At 43.9% G+C, this 21,704-nt stretch overlaps 1 protein-coding gene across 7 annotated transcripts; it reads left to right on the plus strand.

Moving 5' to 3' along the window:
- The first annotated feature begins 926 nt into the window (after window positions 1-926).
- On the plus strand, window positions 927-20,412 carry arhgef11 (Rho guanine nucleotide exchange factor (GEF) 11). 7 transcript variants are annotated; one of them, XM_085806165.1, is made up of 42 exons: window positions 938-2,645; window positions 3,227-3,259; window positions 4,553-4,644; window positions 4,756-4,860; window positions 5,684-5,733; window positions 5,840-5,897; window positions 6,025-6,224; window positions 6,320-6,391; window positions 6,494-6,601; window positions 6,767-6,815; window positions 7,564-7,601; window positions 7,750-7,842; window positions 8,561-8,626; window positions 8,733-8,837; window positions 9,648-9,746; window positions 9,852-9,894; window positions 10,009-10,105; window positions 10,231-10,353; window positions 10,872-10,895; window positions 11,106-11,232; window positions 11,499-11,592; window positions 12,066-12,095; window positions 12,272-12,401; window positions 12,515-12,721; window positions 12,908-12,955; window positions 13,412-13,560; window positions 13,654-13,794; window positions 14,352-14,428; window positions 14,532-14,657; window positions 15,397-15,514; window positions 15,607-15,755; window positions 15,882-15,957; window positions 16,259-16,438; window positions 16,594-16,675; window positions 16,766-16,846; window positions 16,990-17,045; window positions 17,144-17,296; window positions 17,392-17,625; window positions 18,394-18,501; window positions 18,598-18,914; window positions 19,727-19,859; window positions 19,948-20,412. In XM_085806165.1, the coding sequence occupies exons 1-42, from the start codon at window positions 2,611-2,613 to the stop codon at window positions 19,995-19,997; spliced, it is 4,356 nt and encodes a 1,451-aa protein (XP_085662291.1). In that variant the 5' UTR covers window positions 938-2,610; the 3' UTR covers window positions 19,998-20,412. The 7 variants fall into 7 exon arrangements, with proteins under 7 accessions (XP_085662297.1, XP_085662291.1, XP_085662293.1 ...); XM_085806164.1 differs by having other exon boundaries at window positions 946-2,645; window positions 3,224-3,259; XM_085806166.1 differs by lacking the exon at window positions 3,227-3,259 and adding an exon at window positions 4,263-4,277 and having other exon boundaries at window positions 2,384-2,645.
- The last annotated feature ends 1,292 nt before the right edge of the window (window positions 20,413-21,704 follow it).

The following is a 21,704-nucleotide window of genomic DNA, read 5'->3' on the forward strand; positions in this document are numbered from 1 at the left end:
TGGGTGCGTCCATTTCTCCTCCACTTCACATCTGTTTGTACTTATGGGCTTTTGAGAGATTTGCCGGATTGATGTGATTCTTTTTAAGGTTTAGGCCTTTACAAATCACATTTTCCTGATATCATATCATAGGCTATCTATCAGCTTATACCTTTAACTGTGATGCATTCTGTATTACAAGTGTTATTAATTGTTATTCATGTAGTTATTCGCCGTTTTATTCATAATTATTTGCCAAATATGCTGGATAACTTATTTCTATAGCCCACATATAGCTATAAATGGTTGTGATTCAAAGTGCATCACATGTTTGGGTCCAGACTCAATAAAGGCCATAAAATCTGATGACAAGAAAATCATATAATCAATAGGATGACCAACACATAGCCTAAGTGAAGTTCCATCAAGTGTCAGTCTCTATAGCTTAGGCCTACTCGCTATAATTTCCATTTTTGATATCAAATATATAGCTAGCTAGTAGCCTAGTTTATATTCTCAATAAAGGTCTCAATAAAGGTCATAAAGTCTGATGACAAGAAAACCATATAAATAATAGGATGACCAACATAAGTGAAGTTCCATCAGGTGTCAGTCTCTAGCCTACTGGCTATAATTTCAATTTTTTATATCAAATATATAGCTAGTAGTTTATATTCTCTTTTATTCTATGTGTTGTGTGTCTGTTGTTGTGTTGTCCGTCCTGCCTGGGGACCTTGAGTCTGAAATTAAGATATAGCCTAAACTTTTTGTAGCCTATGTTATATTCTTAAACAAAAAATAAAATAAAATACATAAATAAATACTACTAATAATAATGGTCATGGTGATTTTTTGATTCAATATTACAACATTTGCCTATTATAGATCAATGGTGGTGGCTGCAGTACCGCAGTCCAGCCAGGTGAGGTCGGTGTTGCGCCGTGTGGTTTGTCCGGATGATCTATTGAGGACATGGTGTTGTATCAGCAGCAGCCAGTCAAGACAGCAGGAATAACAACACAGCAGAGATCATCATTCATGAGCACCGTACGGGATTAAAACGGGCAGAAAAATATATGCAACGGAGGTCGTGATTACACACCGAGCCCCCTGGCAGACCCCGGGAGAAAGTGAGAGGAAGAAGCAAACCCAAAATCTGTGACTTGTTTTGGAGAGAAGAAGACCCTGAGGTGGAGCTCTGGCTGCCTTCTGGCTAACTGGCTAACATGCAGCTTTAGTGTCTGAATTTGCACCAAAAAAACCAACTGGGATTATGTGGAGCTGGGATTTACACGGATTTCTATCATCTGGACCCTTTGTGAGGTCCATTTAGTCGCATGCAGCTGGACTGAACACCGGCCCTTTTAATAATCTTTGCAGCGGCACTTAGCTCGCTAGCTAGCTTCGGAAGAACCGACTCGCTGGCGCAGCAGTGAGCCGAGCACAGTGCGCGTTCTGTCGGCGTGAGCTCCAACGCCATGCCGCGGATCGAACTCGGCCTGTTCGTAGAGCTAACTCCGGCGAGCTAACACAGGCCGCTTCAGATGCTCGTTATCATTCCCTAGCCCCCGGTTTATTAGATAAGTCACAACTGAAAATAGAGAAGCACCTTTTTTTAGCCTTCACCTTGCACTGTGCTTCCATTTTATATAAGACAAACAGCAGAAAGGACTAGCTAATACCGGCTAACTTGCTAATTAGGGTTAGCAATGCAAAGACAGAGTCTGGGTTGGTCGTTGTTTACAGTGTGATAGCATGTAAATTACTACCAGTTACAGTTAAGCCTGGGAGCGTGTTGAAGTGCTGTGGAAAGTCATTGTTTTTGACTTATCAAGCTAATTTGTGTATGGGCTAATTTGCATTAGCTAGCCACATTTAATACAGAGACACTACTTAAACTCACTTTAGGTTTTTCCCTTAAAATAATCTATGCAAGCATATGATTGAGAAAAAAAAACAAGCGACATGCATTAGCTTGTATGTGATTATTTAGGGTTGCCACAGCTCTTTGGAGCCTCACATGTAAACAAGGTAGTATTTAATTCCACGTTGTCGCTAAATATATAATTCAGTTACTGTGAGCTTATCCCCAATGAATTAGCTTTACACACAGACACTAAAAGGCATGGCTGTTGTTGTCCCTCTGCAGCACAGCGAGACGTATCAGTCATTCATTCATGATTGATGACCTGTGAGGAAGCAGCCTATCCTTTATCCTGTACTACTGCATCACACCTAAGCCACTAACTGTGTATTTTGTGTTATAGTATTTATTTGTGAACCACTAATGCAACCTGGGTACTGAGGGAGATTAGTCAGTGTTTTTTTAGTTTTTGTTTTAATGTTAGTTTTAGCAGCACTTTCTTTTTATATAATCCTACTGACACCTAACTGGAGCCACATGGGTGGACGGGACCATGAGGAGCGCTCTGTCTGCTGATCTGAACCGGCTTCCGAGCAGCTTGAAGGTGTAGACCAGAGCACAACGCAACAGAGAAGCCCCCATTGTGTGGACCGAGATGATGACGATGGTGATGGGGATGATGATGATGATAATGATAGAGAAACCCCAGTGACAGTGTTGACCCCCCCCGCACCAGGAAGCAGAGGAGTTGTCACACGGCTGCAGACATGAGTCTCCGCCAACCCACCTCTACACTGGACAGGTAGGAGCGCCTCACAAAAACCAAAACAAAACAATAAACCGCATGCACCCAGACAGCCTCACAGCCTCGCTCAAAAATGTAGGGCTTCCAGATCGGGCAGACTGATATGACTTTTATCTCACTTCCCAGTGTGGCCGGTGAAAAAACGAGTCAGACAGGCTGTTTACTGGGGAGGTGGTGATGAAACTGCTAGAGGAGAAGGAGGGGAAACCATGTATGCATGATGTGAATTCCCCCTCAGAAACACCTCAAAACAAAAGATCCCACAATAATCTTTCAACTATTCGCAGCGAGACTTGTCTGTCGGTGTCTTGTCTGTTGCTTGAATGTCATGTGACCCTTCACCTGTCGTCGTTGTGTCTAGCTCTGCTTCCTCAAACACAACATGCCGGCGTAGTTCATCATCCTGTGTGTTAGTGTTGCTCAGCTCATCACACTGTGATTAGTTTGTCTTGATCATATGTCTTTCCTGTTTCTCCTGCTGTCAACTCTTTTCCTCCTTGTCTGTGTTTCTGTATGTGCGTGTGTGTTCTTGTGCACATGCCCGCCACTGTCTTTTTGTGTGTGTCATGTGACAGCAGTGCAGCCAATAAGAAAAACGCCCACCTGTTCAGGTAGGACAGCTGACCAGTAAGAGTGTATCAGGGTTTGAGTTGGGGGGGGATGATTGACACCTACAGATTGTACAGCTGTGGCAGGAGGTTTCTCACTGGCTGCTCTTGTTATTCCAGGGCACTTTGACCTGAGGCTGCATCTGCATGAGAAACACCTATATATTACATTCATATAAAGATGCATTTGCCAAAAAAAAAAGCAAAATGCATGCAATTTTTGTTTTTAATATTGATCAGTTCCATTATGCAGTTTAATCACGTCAGCATTGGCATTGATATAGTTGGAAATGAACTGGTGCAGTTTCATTTCCTTCTATTATATAAAGTGTCGAGTGCACCTGCTTACTGCGGTTTAACCACTGACTTCAAAGAGTTTATTGAACCGTGGTTTATTAAATCTAAGGTTTTTGATACATGGTCAAAGGATAACATCTCATATTTGTTTATTATTGATTCATCTATGAAAGTAATAAAAGTGAGGAGTAAATCCTCATTCAAGAGGAAAAGTTTAACTTTTTTTAATTTTACAATTAATTTCTGAGATTTTTTAAAATATCTATTTGTTGTCTATTTTAAAATACTTTTTTGAATAATTTCCAGATCAATTCACATTAATTGGCCGTGCAAGTATAGGAGCTAAACTTCTCCCAGTGTGGATGGATTGATGACACTCTTGAGTCTGATTAAAAATAGGTTTTGCTGTGTTTCTGGCCCGTCGGTCACTGGGCCTCTGGAATAATACCAAATCACTGAAGTGTTTACTCTGTGAATTCTTGTGCCATTCACCCTTGAATAAATATGTTGTTGAAAGTCATAGCTGCTCTCAGTGTTTACAATCTGTACGAGTATGAAGGGCGTGGAGGGGGGATCGTTTGAACTTTCAGTCTGTTTCTCTGCGTGATGATCCGGCTTCATTCTGAATTTCTTCTCTCCTTTTCTCTCTGCCCCTTTTTTTCTCCTCTGTCTGTTTTTCCTCCTTTTCTCTGTCACGCTTCGCTTTCAGCCCTTTCGCTGCTTGGTGAGTTTCCCTGTCGACTGCTTTCTTGTTGCTTCTCATGTCATGTCCTATCGCTCATCTTTCTCGCTTCTTTCTGACCCACTTCTTCTAAACCATGTGCTTCCCTCGAATCCTCTTCTGTCTCATCACAAGCTTTCCTTCTTCCTCCCTTCCCTTCCTTCTCATCTCTTTATCTCTTCTTCACTGACCCCGCTCTGTTCATTTTCTCACATCAGATGTTTGGTATTGCTTCATGTTCACTGTCTCTCTCTCTCTCTCTCTCCCCTCAAACCTAGGCTCAGCAGTCTGACCATCGGGGACTCGGATCGCAAAGCCTCTGCCACCCAGCAGAGGGAGCCAATGCCCGACATCCCTGTTGAGAGCACAGGTAAACTGGAGGACTCATAAAGGATTGCACTACAGTGAATTGATATCCTTTAATATCCTCTTAAAAAGACCCTTTATATAAATATATCTATTATATAATATCTTCTCCCAGGTCCTGGTCTTGTGCAGAGATGTGTGGTCGTGCAGAAGGACCAGCTCGGGTTCGGCTTCACAGTTTGTGGAGAGAGAGTCAAGCTTGTGCAGAACGTCCGACCAGGTAAGACACAAGCACAGGTTTTTTTATTTTAAATCATGTCATGTTTTCTGATCCCATCGAGGAAACAAACACAACTTTAGCTGTAGAAAAATGTGTTTGTTTGTTTTTTTTGTCCTTATTCACTCAACTACACATTTTCTGGATTCGAAGATGCACTGGCAGATTACACACTGATATTATTACCATGTTGCACATCATTTCCCAGATATAATATAAGCTCAATGACATATACAGTGGTGTGCAAACGTCTGGGCATCCCTGTTCAAAATGTCTGTTAATGTGAATTTTAAACTATATCTATATATATTATTTTCATCTTTTACATTTTCAAAATGCCACTGTATGTATATGTTGATTCTAATTCACACATCTACATATTTTATGGATTTGAAGACTACACACTGATTTCCTAAACATAATATGACCTCAATGACATTTGTCAAACATTAAGGTTTTCACACTTTTGCCATACTTGTCATTTATTGTATTTATTTTGACACAAGCAGTCATGGTGTTGTTGTTTGTTGGTGATTGTTTGTTTTGTGAGAGTATTAAAAAAAACAAAAAAAAAACAGGATATACAGGAAGTAAGATAACCTAGGATCCTAGGTGGAGAAGGGATAGGAATTGATAAGCTAATGCTTCTTCCTATTCCTTTTCAAACATACAAGGTTTTTTATTGACTAGTGTTTCAAGTGTAATATGTTATTCACATGTTTGAAATAAAGTATTCATTTATTCATTCATTCATTCATTCATTTGTTTATGTGAATAAGTTGACCATAGACTCATGCTTAACATATGTCCATATCCCTCCTCACAGGCGGAGCAGCAGTCAAGGCCGGGGTCCAGGAGGGGGACCGCATCATAAAGGTTTTTTTTATTGTTTTATTTTTTTTAAATCATTTTTATTGACAATGTCTTCCTGTTTTCACTGTCACTGATTCTCCTCGCATTTCCGTCTTCCTCCCTCCCTCAGGTGAACGGCTCGGTGGTGTCCTCCATGTCCCATCAGGAGGTGGTAAAACTCATCAAATGTGAGTTTTAAACCAGCGTAATTGCTGCAGTGAAGTTTCCCCGTTGTTTTATTTTATGCACTCGCTGTGTTTCTTTTTCCTTTATAACCGCTCACCGTTCCTTTTTTTTATTATTGACCTATTATAGCTGGAACGTACGTAGCTCTGACGCTACAAGGACCTCCCCCGTCAGCTGCTTCCTTGCCCTTAGAGCCCCTCCCCACCGACCTCACGCCCAATCAAAGAACGTCTCTGGGTGGGGAGGCTCCACCCCCTCCGCCTCCACCATTGCCCTCTGGACTGAGCAGCAACCCTTCCCAAAGAATCACAGGACCCAAACCACTGCAGGTGAGTGACAGTAGAGATATACACATAATAAAGTCCTTGTTTCCATGTACAAATTCAGAATGATTCACCGTTTCTGTTCTTTGTGTGTCTGTCAGGACCCAGAAGTACAGAAACATGCCACTCAGATACTCAGGAAAATGCTGGAGCAGGAAGAAGCTGAACTGCAGGTGACACACTCGTATAAACAGATGAGCTCTGTTGATTCAAATAATATTGTGTTTAATTGCGCAACCATAATAATTGGCCGTAATGCTTTGACTGATTGACAGGACTTGATGGAAGAGCGGTTGAGGAACCCGTCACCGTCACTGGAGGAGCGGATCGAAAGCGCCAAGAGGAGAGCTCACCAAGTCAGAGTGAAGATCCAGCAAGATCTGGTGAGGGAGAATACAGCTGTTCTCACTGTGTGTTTAACCGTTTGTTTGATAGGAGTTCAATTAATGAGAGGCAGCAATTTTTAATCAACCTGGCTTCAATCAACGATCGTGCATGTTTGATGTGTGAAGCCTGTGCAATTAAATGCTTTTTTTCTGCTCCTCCAGGAGGGAACACGATCAGAGTCGATCACGAGCTACGTCATAGCAGGAGAAGGTTTGGCTCTCTTCCCTTTTCTTTTATTTATTTACTTATTTATTTCACGGGGACAGAGCATATTGGGAATAAAGAACATTTCTGCAAATATGCCAGATTTAGCCAAAAGGCTAGTTTCTGTCTGTTGTCCCTGGCCAGGTTTATAAAGGCTCCCTAAAATGAAACAAAACAAAACAGAAAATTGTGAAGACGACAATATCCATCTATCTAAAATAACAACAACTCATCAATAAGCTACAACTAATCAAAATTGGTTAAAACATAAATAACAGTTTATGATAACATAGTTAAAAGACAAAGTCGACAACACCATAAATCACAAAGCGAGACGACCTCACAAGAGATAGTAAAACAACAACAAGCTGCCAGCAGCTGACAGAAGTTTCAATAGTTCTTTTTTTTTTTAAAGTGGGGTTGTATGAGGTACAAATGGCATCTGCAGTAGAAAGGTCTCTGCTCACACACTCAACACCAACGCATTGCACCGAGATACAGGCAGTACACTGTTGTGAATGAGAGACAATTAATCAGCGTATTTTCACCGCCTACGAGAAGTTCGCCTATCAGCTGTTTGGATCAGTGGTGTGTGGAAGAGGCAGAGTTTCTCAGTCGGGGGGGAGCAGAGACCTTTCCACTGCAAATATTATACTAAATGGCCACTTGTACCTCATACAACCGTAAAAAACTATCCCTTTAAGTGAGACTCACTGAAGCTTTAGTGGTTAAAAGCTGCTCTGTGTTTCTACAGGTCGACTCTCGGTGGACTCGGGTGAAGGAGACATGGAGGTAGGCCTGTGCATCTTGTCTTGTACCTGAACTGGTGAGATTGTGTATGTTGCGTGTCTGTGTATGTGACGACCCCACTCATCCCGTACCCCCTCGTCCTCCCTCCTCCTCCTCCTCCTTCCTGCTCCTTCCTCCTCCTCCTCCCCAGGCCTTTGAGAGTCCCCACTCCTCCCCCTCATCCTCCTTCAGGACCCCCCTACACCGACGGCAGAGCTCCGACACACACACCCTCTCTGATTCGGTGAGATGGACACACACGCCTGCATTCACTTTAGATTAGACGTCTAAGTCGACAACAGATAGACAAAAGAGCTACTCACACTTTGACACTTTCCTCAGTGTGATAAACACAACCTCCCAAAATAGAATTCACACGATTTAATCACATGTGAGAAGATACAGTTCCGAGAAAGAGGAAGAGAGAGACAGTGACACACACACACATACATGTATTAAAAGACCATATTCTAGCATTCAAACTGCACATTGCTTTTAAATGATTTTATCTTTTGCACTAAAACATTTTAAAAGTCAAATAACTGCAGATTTCAAGTTGATTAAATCTATTTAAAAACAAAAAAAACGTATGCTGCAGCACCGGCTTCATATTTGTGCTTAATCTTTTGATCTCAAGTAGCAGCTCTGCTCTCTCTCCTCTTCACCTGCTCCTCTCCATCTCTGCCTGCACCGCTGTGACTTGCAAAAAAAAACCCCAACTTGTTTCAAACCCGTTGAGACGAGCAGCGAGAGCAACGAGCTCATCTATCACCACACGGCCTCAGATCCATATCAGACATCGTCCAGTCGTTTTGCACTTGAGCACTGCATGTAGAGCATATGAGTGAAAACTGCAAGACGTGCATGGACCTGCTGCCAGTGTCCAAGTGTGTGTGTGTGTGTGACCGAGTGTTTTCCATTTCTTGAAACCCGCATGTGTGTGTGTGCGTCTGTGTTCGAAGGGCGGGAAGCCTCAGATCATCGGCCCCGAGGAGGAAGACGTAGAAGATGGCTACGCTTTTAATGAGGTGAGAAGGACATGTGTGTAGATCTGTGTCTCTTTCTTTTACCACGTCTTTCTTTTCTTTTTCTACAATCTTTTCGTTTCTCATTTCTCCTCTGTCGTTGTCTCAGATGGACGGCCCATTCCAGGACATCGAGCTGCTGAAGTCCCGACCAGCGCACATGACGGTGTTCATGAGATACGTCTTCACTCAGCTGCTGGACCCCAACCCTCTGGTTAGCCCATCTTAGATTTAAAGGGATAGTTCAGCATTTTGCCAAACTGGCCCATTGCCATAATCCCCATAGTCATAGCAGTAGGTTCGTTACCTTTAATTGTCGGTGCATGCTGTTTTTAGAACAGCGGAGCAGAGCCGCAAGCTGCTCAGAGCTAGGCAACAAACCTACTCCTAAAACTATAGGGATTATGACAATGGGCCAATTTGCCATATGTAATGTTGAACTATCCCTTTCATTTGTGGATAACATTGTCACCTATAGGAAAAAGCAGATATTTTTGACTTTTTTTTATTTTGCACTGTTAAAAAAAACAAAAATGCAAGTAAAATTTACAATTAAATTATTTACAGTGCAGGACGAGGCGAAAACTCAAAGAGCTTATTTGATGCCTCCACCTGTGGTTAACAATGAAATATCATAATGTCAGAACTAAGAAAACAAAACATACAAATGAACAATCAGAAAAAAACAGAGTGGAAATTAAATTTTTAGGCATCTTTTGTAACCTTTTACAGATTAACATTTTTTTTGCTCAATGGGAATGTGTGTTCCATGATGAATGACTACGAGTATATTTGAATATCTACTTGCCATTTAAATGTGAATATACTTTATTTATACAGCCCTTTGAAACAACCCTTTCGGTGAACCAAAGTGCTTTAAATTAGATAATAAATAAAAAGGAATAAGTAAAGACAATTAAAAACAACAAAATCAATAAAATAGAACAAAACGAAATCAAATAATGTGTGTTCATCTTGCTTCTGTTCACGGTTGTGTGTGTGTGTGTGTGTGTGTGTCCAACAGCTGTTCTACCTGTCGGTGGAGGCCTACCTGGGCTCCAGTCCTAAAGACGCCCGCTCCCTTGCACCTCAGATCTGCTCCCACTACCTGGACCCGGACGCTGTACGTACCAACACGGGAGAAACTTTCCTCTAATGCCTCGTTTAAAAAGTAATACGAGTTATTTCAGATATAAAAAGATAAATACATTTTTCTTTTTTCTTCCAGCCCTTGAAAATCAAAGTGCGAGAGGAGTATCTCACAGATATCGGTAAGCAGAGCAGAGCTCCTCCATGTTTCTCCCTCAAGCTGCTTCTTTCATGTGAAACTGAGGTTTTGAGTCGTGTGTGATGATTTACTTGATTTCCAAACGCTCTCCCTTCAGAGAGTCGATTACACGCCCAGGAGGACATCAGAGGACCCCTGTCTGAGCTGCAGCAGCAGGTTCTGCCGGACATTCAGGACCAGATACAGGACTACAGGTACAGGACGTTCACATAATCATTAACAGCGGGAGTTCCTCGCCATCGAAAGTTAAACGTTTCTCTCCTCGTTAAGTTCCCCTCAAGCTTAATATGTTTTTGTTTTTTCTTCTTTGTTCGATCAGGAACAAGCAGATGATGGGTCTGGGCTCTCTGTTCGGAGAGGGGGACCTGCAGCACCTGGACGGAGACCCCGTGAAAGAGAGACAGGTGGTGGACAGACAGGTCACTGCCCTCTGGGAGATCCTGTGAGTACACACAGTACTGCTTTATCACTTTATCTTTCTCCTGCTGCAGACAGTCACTGTAAAAACTGTAAAAACTGTAAAAAAAAAAAAGCGCTAGAACTTAAGTTCATGGCGAGGGCAGGGGTTCGTCCCCAGGTCGAGGTGGTCCACCGTTTTATCTCAACAGGGAAGATCAGGTTGTTTTTTGCTGAGTAACGGGAGCCAATAAAAAGTGTTATTACAAAGTGACAGACGGAGCTCACCTGGGCGATCATAACAAAGGTCACCGCCGCAGCTGCAAGCGCTGGAAACCACATGACAATTACACACACACACACACACACACACAGAGACTGACAGTTTCCCGTCACATGATAGTGGATCTCCTCTCTGAGTCTCACACCGGCGTTTGCACCTGAATGAAACGGGATCGATCTCTTGGATATTTCTTTTTTTCTTTTCTTTTTGAAAACCTGTAATCTGTCTCTGTCGGGGAGTTAACGGCCTTTTTTATGTCTCTCTCTCCGTCCCCGCTCCAGATCAAAGCACGAAGAGGACAGAAGGTAAAAGGAAGAAAAATCATCGGTCTTGTAACTTAACAGCAATATGCAAACTCATCCACTTCCTCATTCATTCTCCTCATACGTCTTTTCTTCATTTGTTTCCTTCTCCTCTCTTCACCCTCCGCCCTCAAACCACCACCACCGCCGCCGCTGTATTCCATTTGTCTTCTTCTCTCCGTCTCCACCCCCTTTTCTGCTGGCGTCCTGCAGTTCTCCCCTGGCGTCGGCGGTCCTCCTCTACCTGCGTCATTCTGGGATCAAACTCAGAGACTCCAAGGTTTTCCCTGGTCTCACCACAGAGAAGGAGAAGTGGCTCGCTTTCCTAAAGTCGAAAAAGGTAAGACTGAAGATCTGCGATCATCTACGTAATCATATTTACTGTTGGAAACTGTTTGTAATTGCTTTAGTCAGATGATTTATGTGTTTTGAGATGAATGCGCTACAGTTTTTTCTTGACGCTGTTTAAATGCAACTCTGGAGCAGCAGGTTCGCGTAAACATAGATGCACGGGTGCAGCTGTTAAAGATAAAAAAGGAAAAGAATGGTAAAGGAAAAAAGCATTGGTTATATAACATGACTTTATGTTTCCTCTCTCCTCCACAGCTGAGTGGCACCAAGAAAGAGAAAGATGGAGAGGATAAAAAGAGAAATCCCATCCTGAAGTACATCGGCAAACCACGGACCACATCCCAGTCCAGTAAATACACACACACACACACACACACACACACAGACACACACATTTACCTTCAGGCATAAAACTGAGGAAGGAAACAAGAAAATCAATAGTACAGGATGAGTCATGCCTCTGATTTCATTAAGGGTGGTTTTAATCTCTCTCTTAATAATAATCAGAGTCACAGTGAACAGACGCAGTTTTTAAAAAGTCATCGTCTCATGAGTTCATTATTAGTGTCGAAACTGCAGAGGTCATTATGAGCTGACAGTATTGGTCCACTGGCACACCAATATATACACACACACAGGATGACACGCTCACACGTTACAGTTGTCAGACAATATTGATTTCTGTTTGTCCTTTGTTCCCCCTTTATTGTTTCCACTGGTTTTCTTATTGATTTATGGAAATTTCATTGTGTTGTTGTTATTATTATTATTATTATTATGTTTTGATTGTTTCTTTTTGGTTCATTTTGTTTGTTTTTTTAGCATTCCATGTCCCGTTGTCACCTAACGAAGGTACATCACACTTCTGTTTTTCCTCCTAAGTTACATTTTTGTTTTAAACCAAAGGTTCCAGACTTAAGTTGTTTGAACATTTCATTTCATTTTAAACACTTCAGCTCATTCTGCTGGAAGTGAATGAGCACCACTAAGTGATATCCGTGTGTGTGTGTGTGTGTGTGTGTGCGCAGTCCGTCCTGGCAGCGTGAGGAACATCATTCAGCAGTTTGAAAACCACACGGAGACGACGGAGGAGGGAGGCGACGGCGCCGACGCCCAGAGGCTCTCGTCCAGCAGCCTGGGAGAGGACAGCATGGAAAGGTAGGGACGGTCCGACATCCCATCAGCTCCTGAAGCAGCAGATTTCTCAGATTTAAGTCATTTTATACTGTGTGATTTCACTAAAACGCTGCGCTCCGTCTTTTCCCCCGCAGCCCCACCGTCTCGGTGCGTCTGGCACGCAGCGAGTCGCTGAAGGCTCAGGGAGAAGGACGTCGGCGGGGCGTCGCCTCGGGAACGGAGTCGGTCCCCCGCTCTCGCAGCGACGTGGACATGGAGGACTGCGGGGAGGAGAGGGAGGGGCCGGGCCTCAGGCCGCTGCAGCACAGCGCCTCTTCGTCGGCGTCCAGCAACTCGGCACGGTAAACTAACATCTGCACCGGGAGCAGATTTCTCCTCATTTCACCCTGGATGGTAGAAAATAGATAAAATACCCCCCCCTCCCCTCCCCTCCCCCAGTGAAGGATCTGCTCCCCAGCATCACAAATGCCCCTGGAAGTGCAGCTTTTCACCTCATGCCATCTCTCTCTCCACTCTCTCACACTCAGGTCTCTAGAGAACCCTACACCCCCATACACCCCTCGCTCTAGACGCAGGTGAGTTCCCACGTTGCCCCGGAGATGATTGATCTTCAGTGATTAGAAAACTGTCTAGTAGAAAGTAGAAATTAAAAACAAAAAAAGAAGACTGACCACTTTAAACTTTAAAACAAGAGTTTATTATAGATCCCCATTAGTCAGTGCCTCAGCAGCCACTGTTCTTCTTTTAAATAAAAAAAAAAAAAGTTAATATACTGTCTGGATATACACATATACATACATATAAATATACACATACTTGCATACATGTTAAAATATTTAACAAAGACACTTATCCTGAGCCAAGCAAACCACCAAATGGATCATGTGTTAATAAACAACACACCAAATTCAACTTGGAAGAAAAAGCAAAAAGCAAAAAATCGGAATATAATTTTTTCCTGTTTGTCACTCCATCCATCCCTCCATCCTTCCATCTGGATCCGTCTCCTCCTCTCCTATGTGGCCGTACAGGAGCGTGGACTCTCCCCTGGCCCTGCTGCCGGACACGGCGGCGCTGGAAGAGGAGGTGAGCGACGGTCAGAACTGGCAGGACACGGTGCCGCCTCAGCTCCTCGCCACGCTCAGCCCGCGGGAGGTGGACCGCCAGGCCGTCATATACGGTACCAGTCTAACTCACACATGTATGAATCAGACAATCCTCACAACCCAAATGGAAATGTAACGTTTGATTCTCTTCTCTTCCTCGTCCTCAGAGCTGTTCACCACCGAGGCGTCCCACCTCAGGACCCTGCGAGTCCTGGACCAGGTCTTCTTCCAGAAGATGAGGTCTGTGCTGAACTCCGATGAGCTGGCCTGCATCTTCCCCAACCTGCCGCAGGTCTACGAGCTCCACGGTCAGTCTGTCTCTGTTTGCACAGCAGTGACTTGTACTCTGTGTGTGTGTGTGTTGCTTTGTAAACAATAATAAATGAAGCAAATACAAAGCAAATGTTGTAGCTTTAACTGTTGTGTGTAATCTCAGCCTGCAGCTCCACTCTGTCAATATGTGTTCAGGGTCTTAATTATGAGTCTGGGAGGCACATGGTGTCACATTAACATCCTACTTAACCAGGAAATGGTTTTCAGAGACACAATCTGATGCTGAAGTTGTTTTTTAAACAAATAGGGAATTATTTTTGATGTTTTCTTGCATGACAACACACATAGTAACCACAGCCAGTCAGATAGTTCAAAAACGATCAAACATTCACAATAAAAATGTGAAAAAATCTAAAAATATACAAAACTATATACAGAAATGAACTGTGTGAGTGTTGTATTGAAATTTCTGGATCGTCCTATTGATGATCTATGAAATAGCTGAAACTGTGATAGTCTAATTAAGGCTGAACACATTAATTTGTTAGTTTACAGTTAGTTTAATGCTGTTGTGTTGCTTCTGTCTTTGTAGCGAGTCTGTGTGAGGCCATGAAGAAAAGAAGAGAAACTCCCATCGTTCAGGACATCGGGGACGTGATGCTGGCCGGGGTGAGAGGAATAACCGCTGCCACCAGTTTGATGACTTCTTGTGTGAATGTGCTTTTTGTGTTAACGGTGATGTGTGTGTTTATGTGTGTGTGTCTCTCTGTAGTTTGAAGGTGCAGCTGGAGACGAGTTTCAGGAGCAGGCGTCCCAGCTGTGCAGTCAGCAGTCTCAGGCTCTGGAGCTCATCAAGAACAAACAACGGAAAGACCCTCGCTTCGCTCACATCATCCAGGTACACACACACACACACACACACCTACATGTTTAACTTCCATATAACCTACACTTCCACACTTCTTGTGCCTTTTTATGGCTCCATGCAGCAAACATGTGCACACTGCATGTGCCCTCTTCATCGATTTACACTTCAGCTCCTCTTTCTCAATTCAGTTCAGATTAAAATGAATTCAAAGAAATGCTTTTAGCGGGGCGAGCATGAAAACAAAAAAGCAATTCCCTGTTTGTTTTTTCTTTTTAATTATGTCATAAAATAAAAAGATAAAAAAAAGCAACCTAAAGAAGAAAATGAAAATGCAGTTTCAATGATATCTTTTTAGTTTTATTTATGAGTTAAATAATGCAGCCTTGAAATGAAAAAGCCTTTCTCCTAATGCATTTTAATTTTCATATTTGACATTTCAAATTGAATTTTGGTACCTTTTTGCTGGAGGATGTTTTGAAAATTGAATCTTAAATGTCCTTTTCTTTATTATTTTAATGAGCAGTCTTGAAGAAGAAGTGCAGTTTGGATTATTGATTATTCATTTTATTTATGAGTAAAAAAAAATGCAGCTATATTTTGGAAATGAAAAAGCGTTTCTGTTAATCCATTTTAATTTGAATCATGAGACACATTTGCTTCGATACTCTTTTTACCAAGATGAGCATTTAGTGTTTATTATAACAGTTATTAAAAACAATAGTTTTACTGAAGTTTTTATTATTTTAACCTGTGGACCTTCTGTGTGCAGGAGTGTGAGGCGAGTCCTCACTGTCGCAGGCTGCAGCTGAAGGACCTGCTGGTGTCAGAGATGCAGAGACTCACCAAGTACCCGCTGCTGCTGGACAACATCATGAAGCACACGGAGGGTGAGGAGGGTCGACGTGGTGCCGGACCGGGCGCTTGTTCAGTTTCTGCCATTTAAGATGTCTAACATGTATATCATTGTTTGTACCTTCAGCCGGTTCGTCAGATCTCCCCTCGCTCCAGCGGGCCCAGGCCTGTTGCCGAGGGATACTGCAGGCCGTCAACGAGGACGTCAGGGAAACGGAACACCGGCAACGCCTCAGCCAGTACCAGCGCAGGCTGGATGCCGCCCCACAGTTCAAGGTGACAGAGTAGATCGGTTTAACTGGGACTTAACTATGAAATTTGTTTATTTATTTTTTATCTGAATGAAACAAACCATCATTTTTAAAATCCGCATGTGTTTTGTTTCACTTTTCCTTCCCACAGAGTCTGGACCTGTCCACAAAGAGGATGATCCACGAAGGTCCTCTCACCTGGAAAGTGAGCAAAGACAAGCAGATAGGTCAGTATCTGTTTCTGTCTGACACGTACAATAGGAGGGCAGCACGGTACAGCAGTGGTTCGTACCATCAGGTTCAATTCCCGGGCTTAGGAGCGTTGCTATGTGGAGCTGTCTGTGGGGGCATTTTCTCTACAGCCCAAAAACATGCACCCTAGGTTGATGAGCAACTCTAAACTGCTCGTCTCTATCTGCAACCATGTGATAGACCGGGGACCTGTCCAGGTGTACCCCTAGTATAGATCATTGATGGATAGATGTAGTAGAAGCTCATCTCTCTCTCTCTCTGTGTTTCCTCCCTCAGAGATCCAGGCCCTGCTGCTGTCTGACTGCCTGGTCCTCCTTCAGAGGGCCCCTGACGACCGGCTGCAGCTCAGATATCCATCCCGCTGGCTGGGTGGAGGCGGAGGAGGCGGGGACAGCAAGACCTCCTTCAGCCCTCTGGTGAAGCTGGACTCGCTGCTGGTCCGCTCTGTAGCTACAGGTAAAAAAAAAAAAAAAACACACTGTCTTTTTTTTTTTTAGATGAGAAAAACATCTTCAAACGATTGATGCGATTTGTGATCTAGTCAGATTACATAACATCACATTAACCATCTCTCTCCTCTGCTCTCTGTCTGGTTTCATGTTTCTCTCCAGACAACAAAGCCCTGTACGTCATCAGCACCACAGAGAGGCAGATCTACGAGCTGGTTGCCGGGACGTTGTCAGAGAAAAACACGTAAGCTCTTAAGCTCTACAGTCCGTATTTTCCTCAGGAACTTTGCTGTAAATTTTTATAAGACGTGTCGACTGTATTTTTGTGTCACAGCTGGAAGGATTTACTTGAAAAGACCGTCTCATCTGCCGACGGCTCCTCACCGCTCATCAACCACGGGTCCATGCCGATACCGTGAGTAGATTTTTTGCTGGATGCGTCGTCTTTTATTCACTTACTCTGATCCAGACAGGGTTAGGGTTATAATCTAAACAGTGGCAGGATGGAGGATGCTTTGCTTAGTGCTTGTTGTTGTTGTTTGTGTGCACTTTCCGCAGTTCCCCCAGTATTCGCAGTGCATCCCCGATCTCCACGGGCAGCAACGTCGACGCAGGTACCGACCACGTGATTAATGTCATTTAGCCTGAATATTTAAAACCGTCTGTAAATGGTCGTTACCACGGCAGCTCTAACTGTTTTTAAACCGTCCAGACAACTCGATGACGGAGCAGTCGGACTCCATGGAGACTCATTCCTCCAGCAACGACATCGCGCTCTCCGACAGCACACCCGTGGACCAATCAGGAGCTTTCGGCTGCGGCGAGAGACAAGCAGCGGGTGTGGCAGAGGCGGCGCTACAGGACGGTGAGGACGGACTTTCATCAGATTCATAAACTCTCAGACGTTTGATCGAAAAAGAGCTTTTTTACTCAGTTGTCTTTGTTTTCGCGCCTCCACAGTGGAGATGCTGCGGCGGCTCATAACACGCGACCTGGAGGATGACGGGTGGAGCCACGACTCGGACGACACGCCCACCAACGAGACAGCCAACGAGGGGAGCTCGTTCTCGGACAGACAGCGGCCGGAGTCTCTGGAGACGGTCCTCAGCTTCAGCACCAACGACTGGGAGGCCGAACCCGAGGAGGCTCCGCCCCCAGACACTGAGCCGCCGGGCGTTCAGGTCGTACGGAAAGGTAACGCTTCGGAACGATTCCCCTTGGCTGATTCACTCTTGAGTTCACTAAATTTTTGAAACCGTATTTTTAAAGCTTCATTGGTAACAATTATTCAGTCATATTTGCTGGAACTGTCACTATATTCTGATAGTCGGACATTAAATGCGTAATTTAGGACAAAATCCAACTCCTCTGGCTCCACCTACAGCCTGTAATCGTATTTGCCAAAATCCACAACCGAAGATTCTCCACCAGTCAGGTAGAGGGAGCCGGAGGAGCAGCCAATCGCAGCTCATACACGTGGTAATAAGCTGACGAAAGTGAAAGTAAACTCCGTGACTTGGTCGGAAATTTTGGCAGAGGTTCATAAAGGGACCTGACGGAGTATTGTCTTGAAATTTTCGACCAAGTCACAGAGTTTACTTTCACTTTCGTCAACTTACCAACTGTAGCTTTAAAGCCAGTTCAACATGATAATAAATGTGGTGTCGATCGAAGTGAAGGTGAAAGCAGCCGACTTCTCTCTGGGTGTTTTGGGATCAAATCTTTGACGACTGCCTCCTTTGCATGTTTCTTTGCACTCTGTGATTCATTTATTTTGTTTCTCACACACTTTATCTTCTCTTCTTCTTCTTCCTCTTCTTCTGTGTGCCTGCTCCGCACAACTCAACACAACAACAACAACAACCTCTTCCGTCCTTCTCCCTCACGCCTTCACATTTTCCTCTTCCAATCCACTTCCACACACTCTTTTCCTTTGTCACACAATCTGTCCTCTGTGCATAGCTGTGGTTGCGGGTCCTTCTTCTTCCTCTGTCCCTGATGGCATCACTGATGATGTCACCCTCACCCCCGACCAATCGTCCAAGCCGAGAGGCGAGGCCGCTCCGCAGGGTAATGACGACGACCGATTTAGTCGAGCAGAAATGTAGAAATGAGTAGTGAGAACAACGGAGACGCCGCGTTCCTCATCTCGCCTCTGTCCCGCAGGGAACACCTTCTACTTGGTGATGCCGACGGAGCAGGGAGAGAGCATCACCGACGAGCTCAACGACCCCCCCACCCCCACCGCCGCCCACTTCCCCCAGCCTCCGGAGGAAGTGATGTCGCTACCGACGACGCAGCCGCAGGAAGAGGAGGAGGAGGAGGAGGAGGAGGCGCCGACCAACCAATCGGAGGCTATGCAACAGGAACGGGAAGAGGAAACGGGGCCGTCGCAGGCCGGACACCAGAGTCACGTGATCAAAAACGTGGATGAGATTTTCCACACAATCGAAGGGTTGATGAGCAAGCTGCGCCAGCTGAAGGTCGGACGGATTTCTGTCATTGTGTTCATGAAGTTTACTTATTTATTAAAGTGTCCAAGCAGGTTTCCGTCGGGAGGATTTCATGATATATTTAACATAGAAGAATAACTAAACTTATGTATGGTGTCATGGGTAGGCTGTACAGTGTGAGAATAAAGGTTGAATTTAATTTATATAAACTGTCAAAACATTACTATTTATTACCAGTGATGGGAATAACGGCGTTATAACAGCACTACTTTTTCCAGTAAGAAGTAATAAGAAAAGTTACTGTTTCCCCCGTTACAACGCCGTTACAGTCTCTGACGATAAAATGCACCGTTTTGCCGTTACTTGACTTGATTCACCCGTTTAAGTGTAGGACGTTATTATTTTCGGTTCATCAACTCGTCGTAAAAAGCTGTTTATCTGGAACTAACCGACTCACTCAGTATTCCTCCACACAGACAGGCTCCACGACACGCTGTATCACTCCGCCTATCAGCTGTTTAGATCAGCGGTGTGATAGTGATACCTGTGGAGGAATACTGAGTGAGTCGGTTAGTTCCAGATAAACAGGGGTTAGGGAGGGAAGTCCAAGTAATTTGACATATTTGAACATTTTATTTAAAAACTAACACAATAGTCACTTTTCTTGTAATTAAGTACGTTTATCATGTAGTAACTCAGTTACTTTTCGAGGAAATTAATTAGTAACGATGGCTTATTACTTTTTCAAAGTAACGTGCCCAACATTGTTTGTCACTATTTATTTGCTTGGACACACTTTATTGACCTTTACTCTAATATTCAAATCTTTTGTCCCATCACAGGAAATAGAGACGGCTCATCACAAGCTGTTGAAAACCCTCACTGAGCCGTCTGTCAATCAGGAGTCAGCCGATCAAAAGTGTCCCTCGGCAACGGTCTCCAGGACGCCATCTCTAGATCGCGGCTCAGGAGACGGTGAGCGCTCACTGAATTTGTGTTTAATATAACAACAGCTGATATTTTTTTATTTTTTCATACTTAATTTTTTTTTTCCTCGATCCAGGCAAAGAAGGAAGTTCAGCTGAGCCCAAGATTCAGTCGACTGGGTTCTGACGTGGCTCTGGAGCGGATTTACTTGACTGACGGCACATGAACACATCCCATACGTACCCATTGTCAGACTTTGGCACCCAAACCCCGCCTCCCGACTCCCCCTCCCGCCCCACATCCCTGCATGCACCGACCAGTGGAGCAGACCCTGTGGACCGTAGCTGTTTTTTCAGTTTGTTTCTTTTTCCTCCCGGTCTCTCGCGCCGTTGTGTGTGGGGGGAAAAACAAGAAGCTGGTCGGACTCGTCGGGATCTCCGAGGTCCGTTGCAGCTCTGCTCTGCGTCAGGACCAGGAGATCCAGAGCGAGTGAGGAAAAAGTATGAAGGAACAATAACTAAAAAGAAAAAAAAGGCGGAAGGCAAGTTGACTAATGAAGAGAAAAGGAAAAGTCGGAAGAGCTGGGAAAAAAAAAACTAAAGACCAAGTTGGATATTAGTGAAGGAACGTGAGGTGAGCTGGTTGAAGGAACGGAGCAGAAAAGTGTTGAAACGTTAATTTAAGGAAAAAATAAATAAAAATCCGAGGGACCCGTCACCCCAGCACTTTACCCACAATGCAATGCATCCCCCTCTGTCGTGTACTACATCCTCTACAGTGGACAGATCAGGGACTGGACATGCCTTGGGCTTCATTTAGGGGCCCGACACATAAACACAAACAAAGATGGCCTCTTCCACTGGGTTCACCTGCCACTACGGCCGAAGGACTGTGTCTATATAATTCAGGTTATTTGCACTGGGTAAGGAAATATCACACACACATGCATCATTTAACCTTATTATTCATCTCAGACGTTTCATATCCTCCACTGTGGGACAAACAGTAGAGTTATTATCTATGGGAACAGTTGCAGGCATGCTGTCATATCTTTTGAAGCCTTTTCTTCTTTTCTTTTTTATGAAGCTACAAGATGGCCTGTCCATCGGTGCAACACATTATTGATCATTACACGTTTGGTATTTGATTGTTTTGTTTGTTAGTTCTGGAAAACACTACTGCGCTGTTTACTACTGAAATGCTGGCAGGTTTTTTTTTCTTTTCAGCGCTGCTTCAGAGGTGAACAGGGATCTCAGCGATTCACAAAACAAGCTCAGCGGACTCACACGCGCACGCTGGTGTGAAGTTGTTAAGTTTCGGAGGTTTACAGGTTACAGGCTTGAGATGGGCAACGGAGGGCGAGGAAGCGACCACAGACGAGACAGATTCAGACTTAGGAACTTGAATTTTTCAGCGAAAAGCCTCTTTGTTCTTCAGTTAACTTGCTGCCAAATAATAACCGTTGCCTGTCTACACTTTTAGGTTTTGACTGTGCATCCTTTAGCCCTCTACAGTGTATCGTGTGTGTGTGGAAATAACCACAGAAAAATACTGTGAACCAGCATCTCCCCCCTCCCCCCCCCATAGCCTTCTCCTCTCTACTGTGGTGGCACCAAACAGTGTTTATATCCCATTAAGCCACGAGAGGAACCTTCACCAAGTAGCTTTCCAATCTGAGACCTCCCTCAACCGAAAAACTGAAATTAATTTTTAACAAAGCTGTGTAAAAAAACTGAAATTTCCGATCAAGGACACCTACAGCTAGATGAAACAAAAATGAATTTAAGAAAAAGCTTGACATTTTGATAAATTAGTTTGTTTGCTTTCCCGGCAAAGAGTTGGGTAAGAAGATCAACACCTTTCTGATGCAGCTGGTTAGCTTAGCTTAGCTTA

Source organism: Trachurus japonicus, chromosome 18 (assembly GCF_045865225.1).
Source record: "Trachurus japonicus isolate A0001 chromosome 18, Traja_1.0".
Classification (NCBI taxonomy): domain Eukaryota; kingdom Metazoa; phylum Chordata; class Actinopteri; order Carangiformes; family Carangidae; genus Trachurus; species Trachurus japonicus.

Bases quoted from the DNA above. Each gene is read 5' to 3' on its own strand.
- arhgef11 (XM_085806164.1), top strand. From the start codon at position 2,611: ATGAGTCTCCGCCAACCCACCTCTACACTGGACAG. The intron at 5,734-5,839 runs GTTTTTTTTATT...TCCCTCCCTCAG, and splicing joins AGGGGGACCGCATCATAAAG to GTGAACGGCTCGGTGGTGTC. The intron at 5,898-6,024 runs GTGAGTTTTAAA...GACCTATTATAG, and splicing joins GGTGGTAAAACTCATCAAAT to CTGGAACGTACGTAGCTCTG.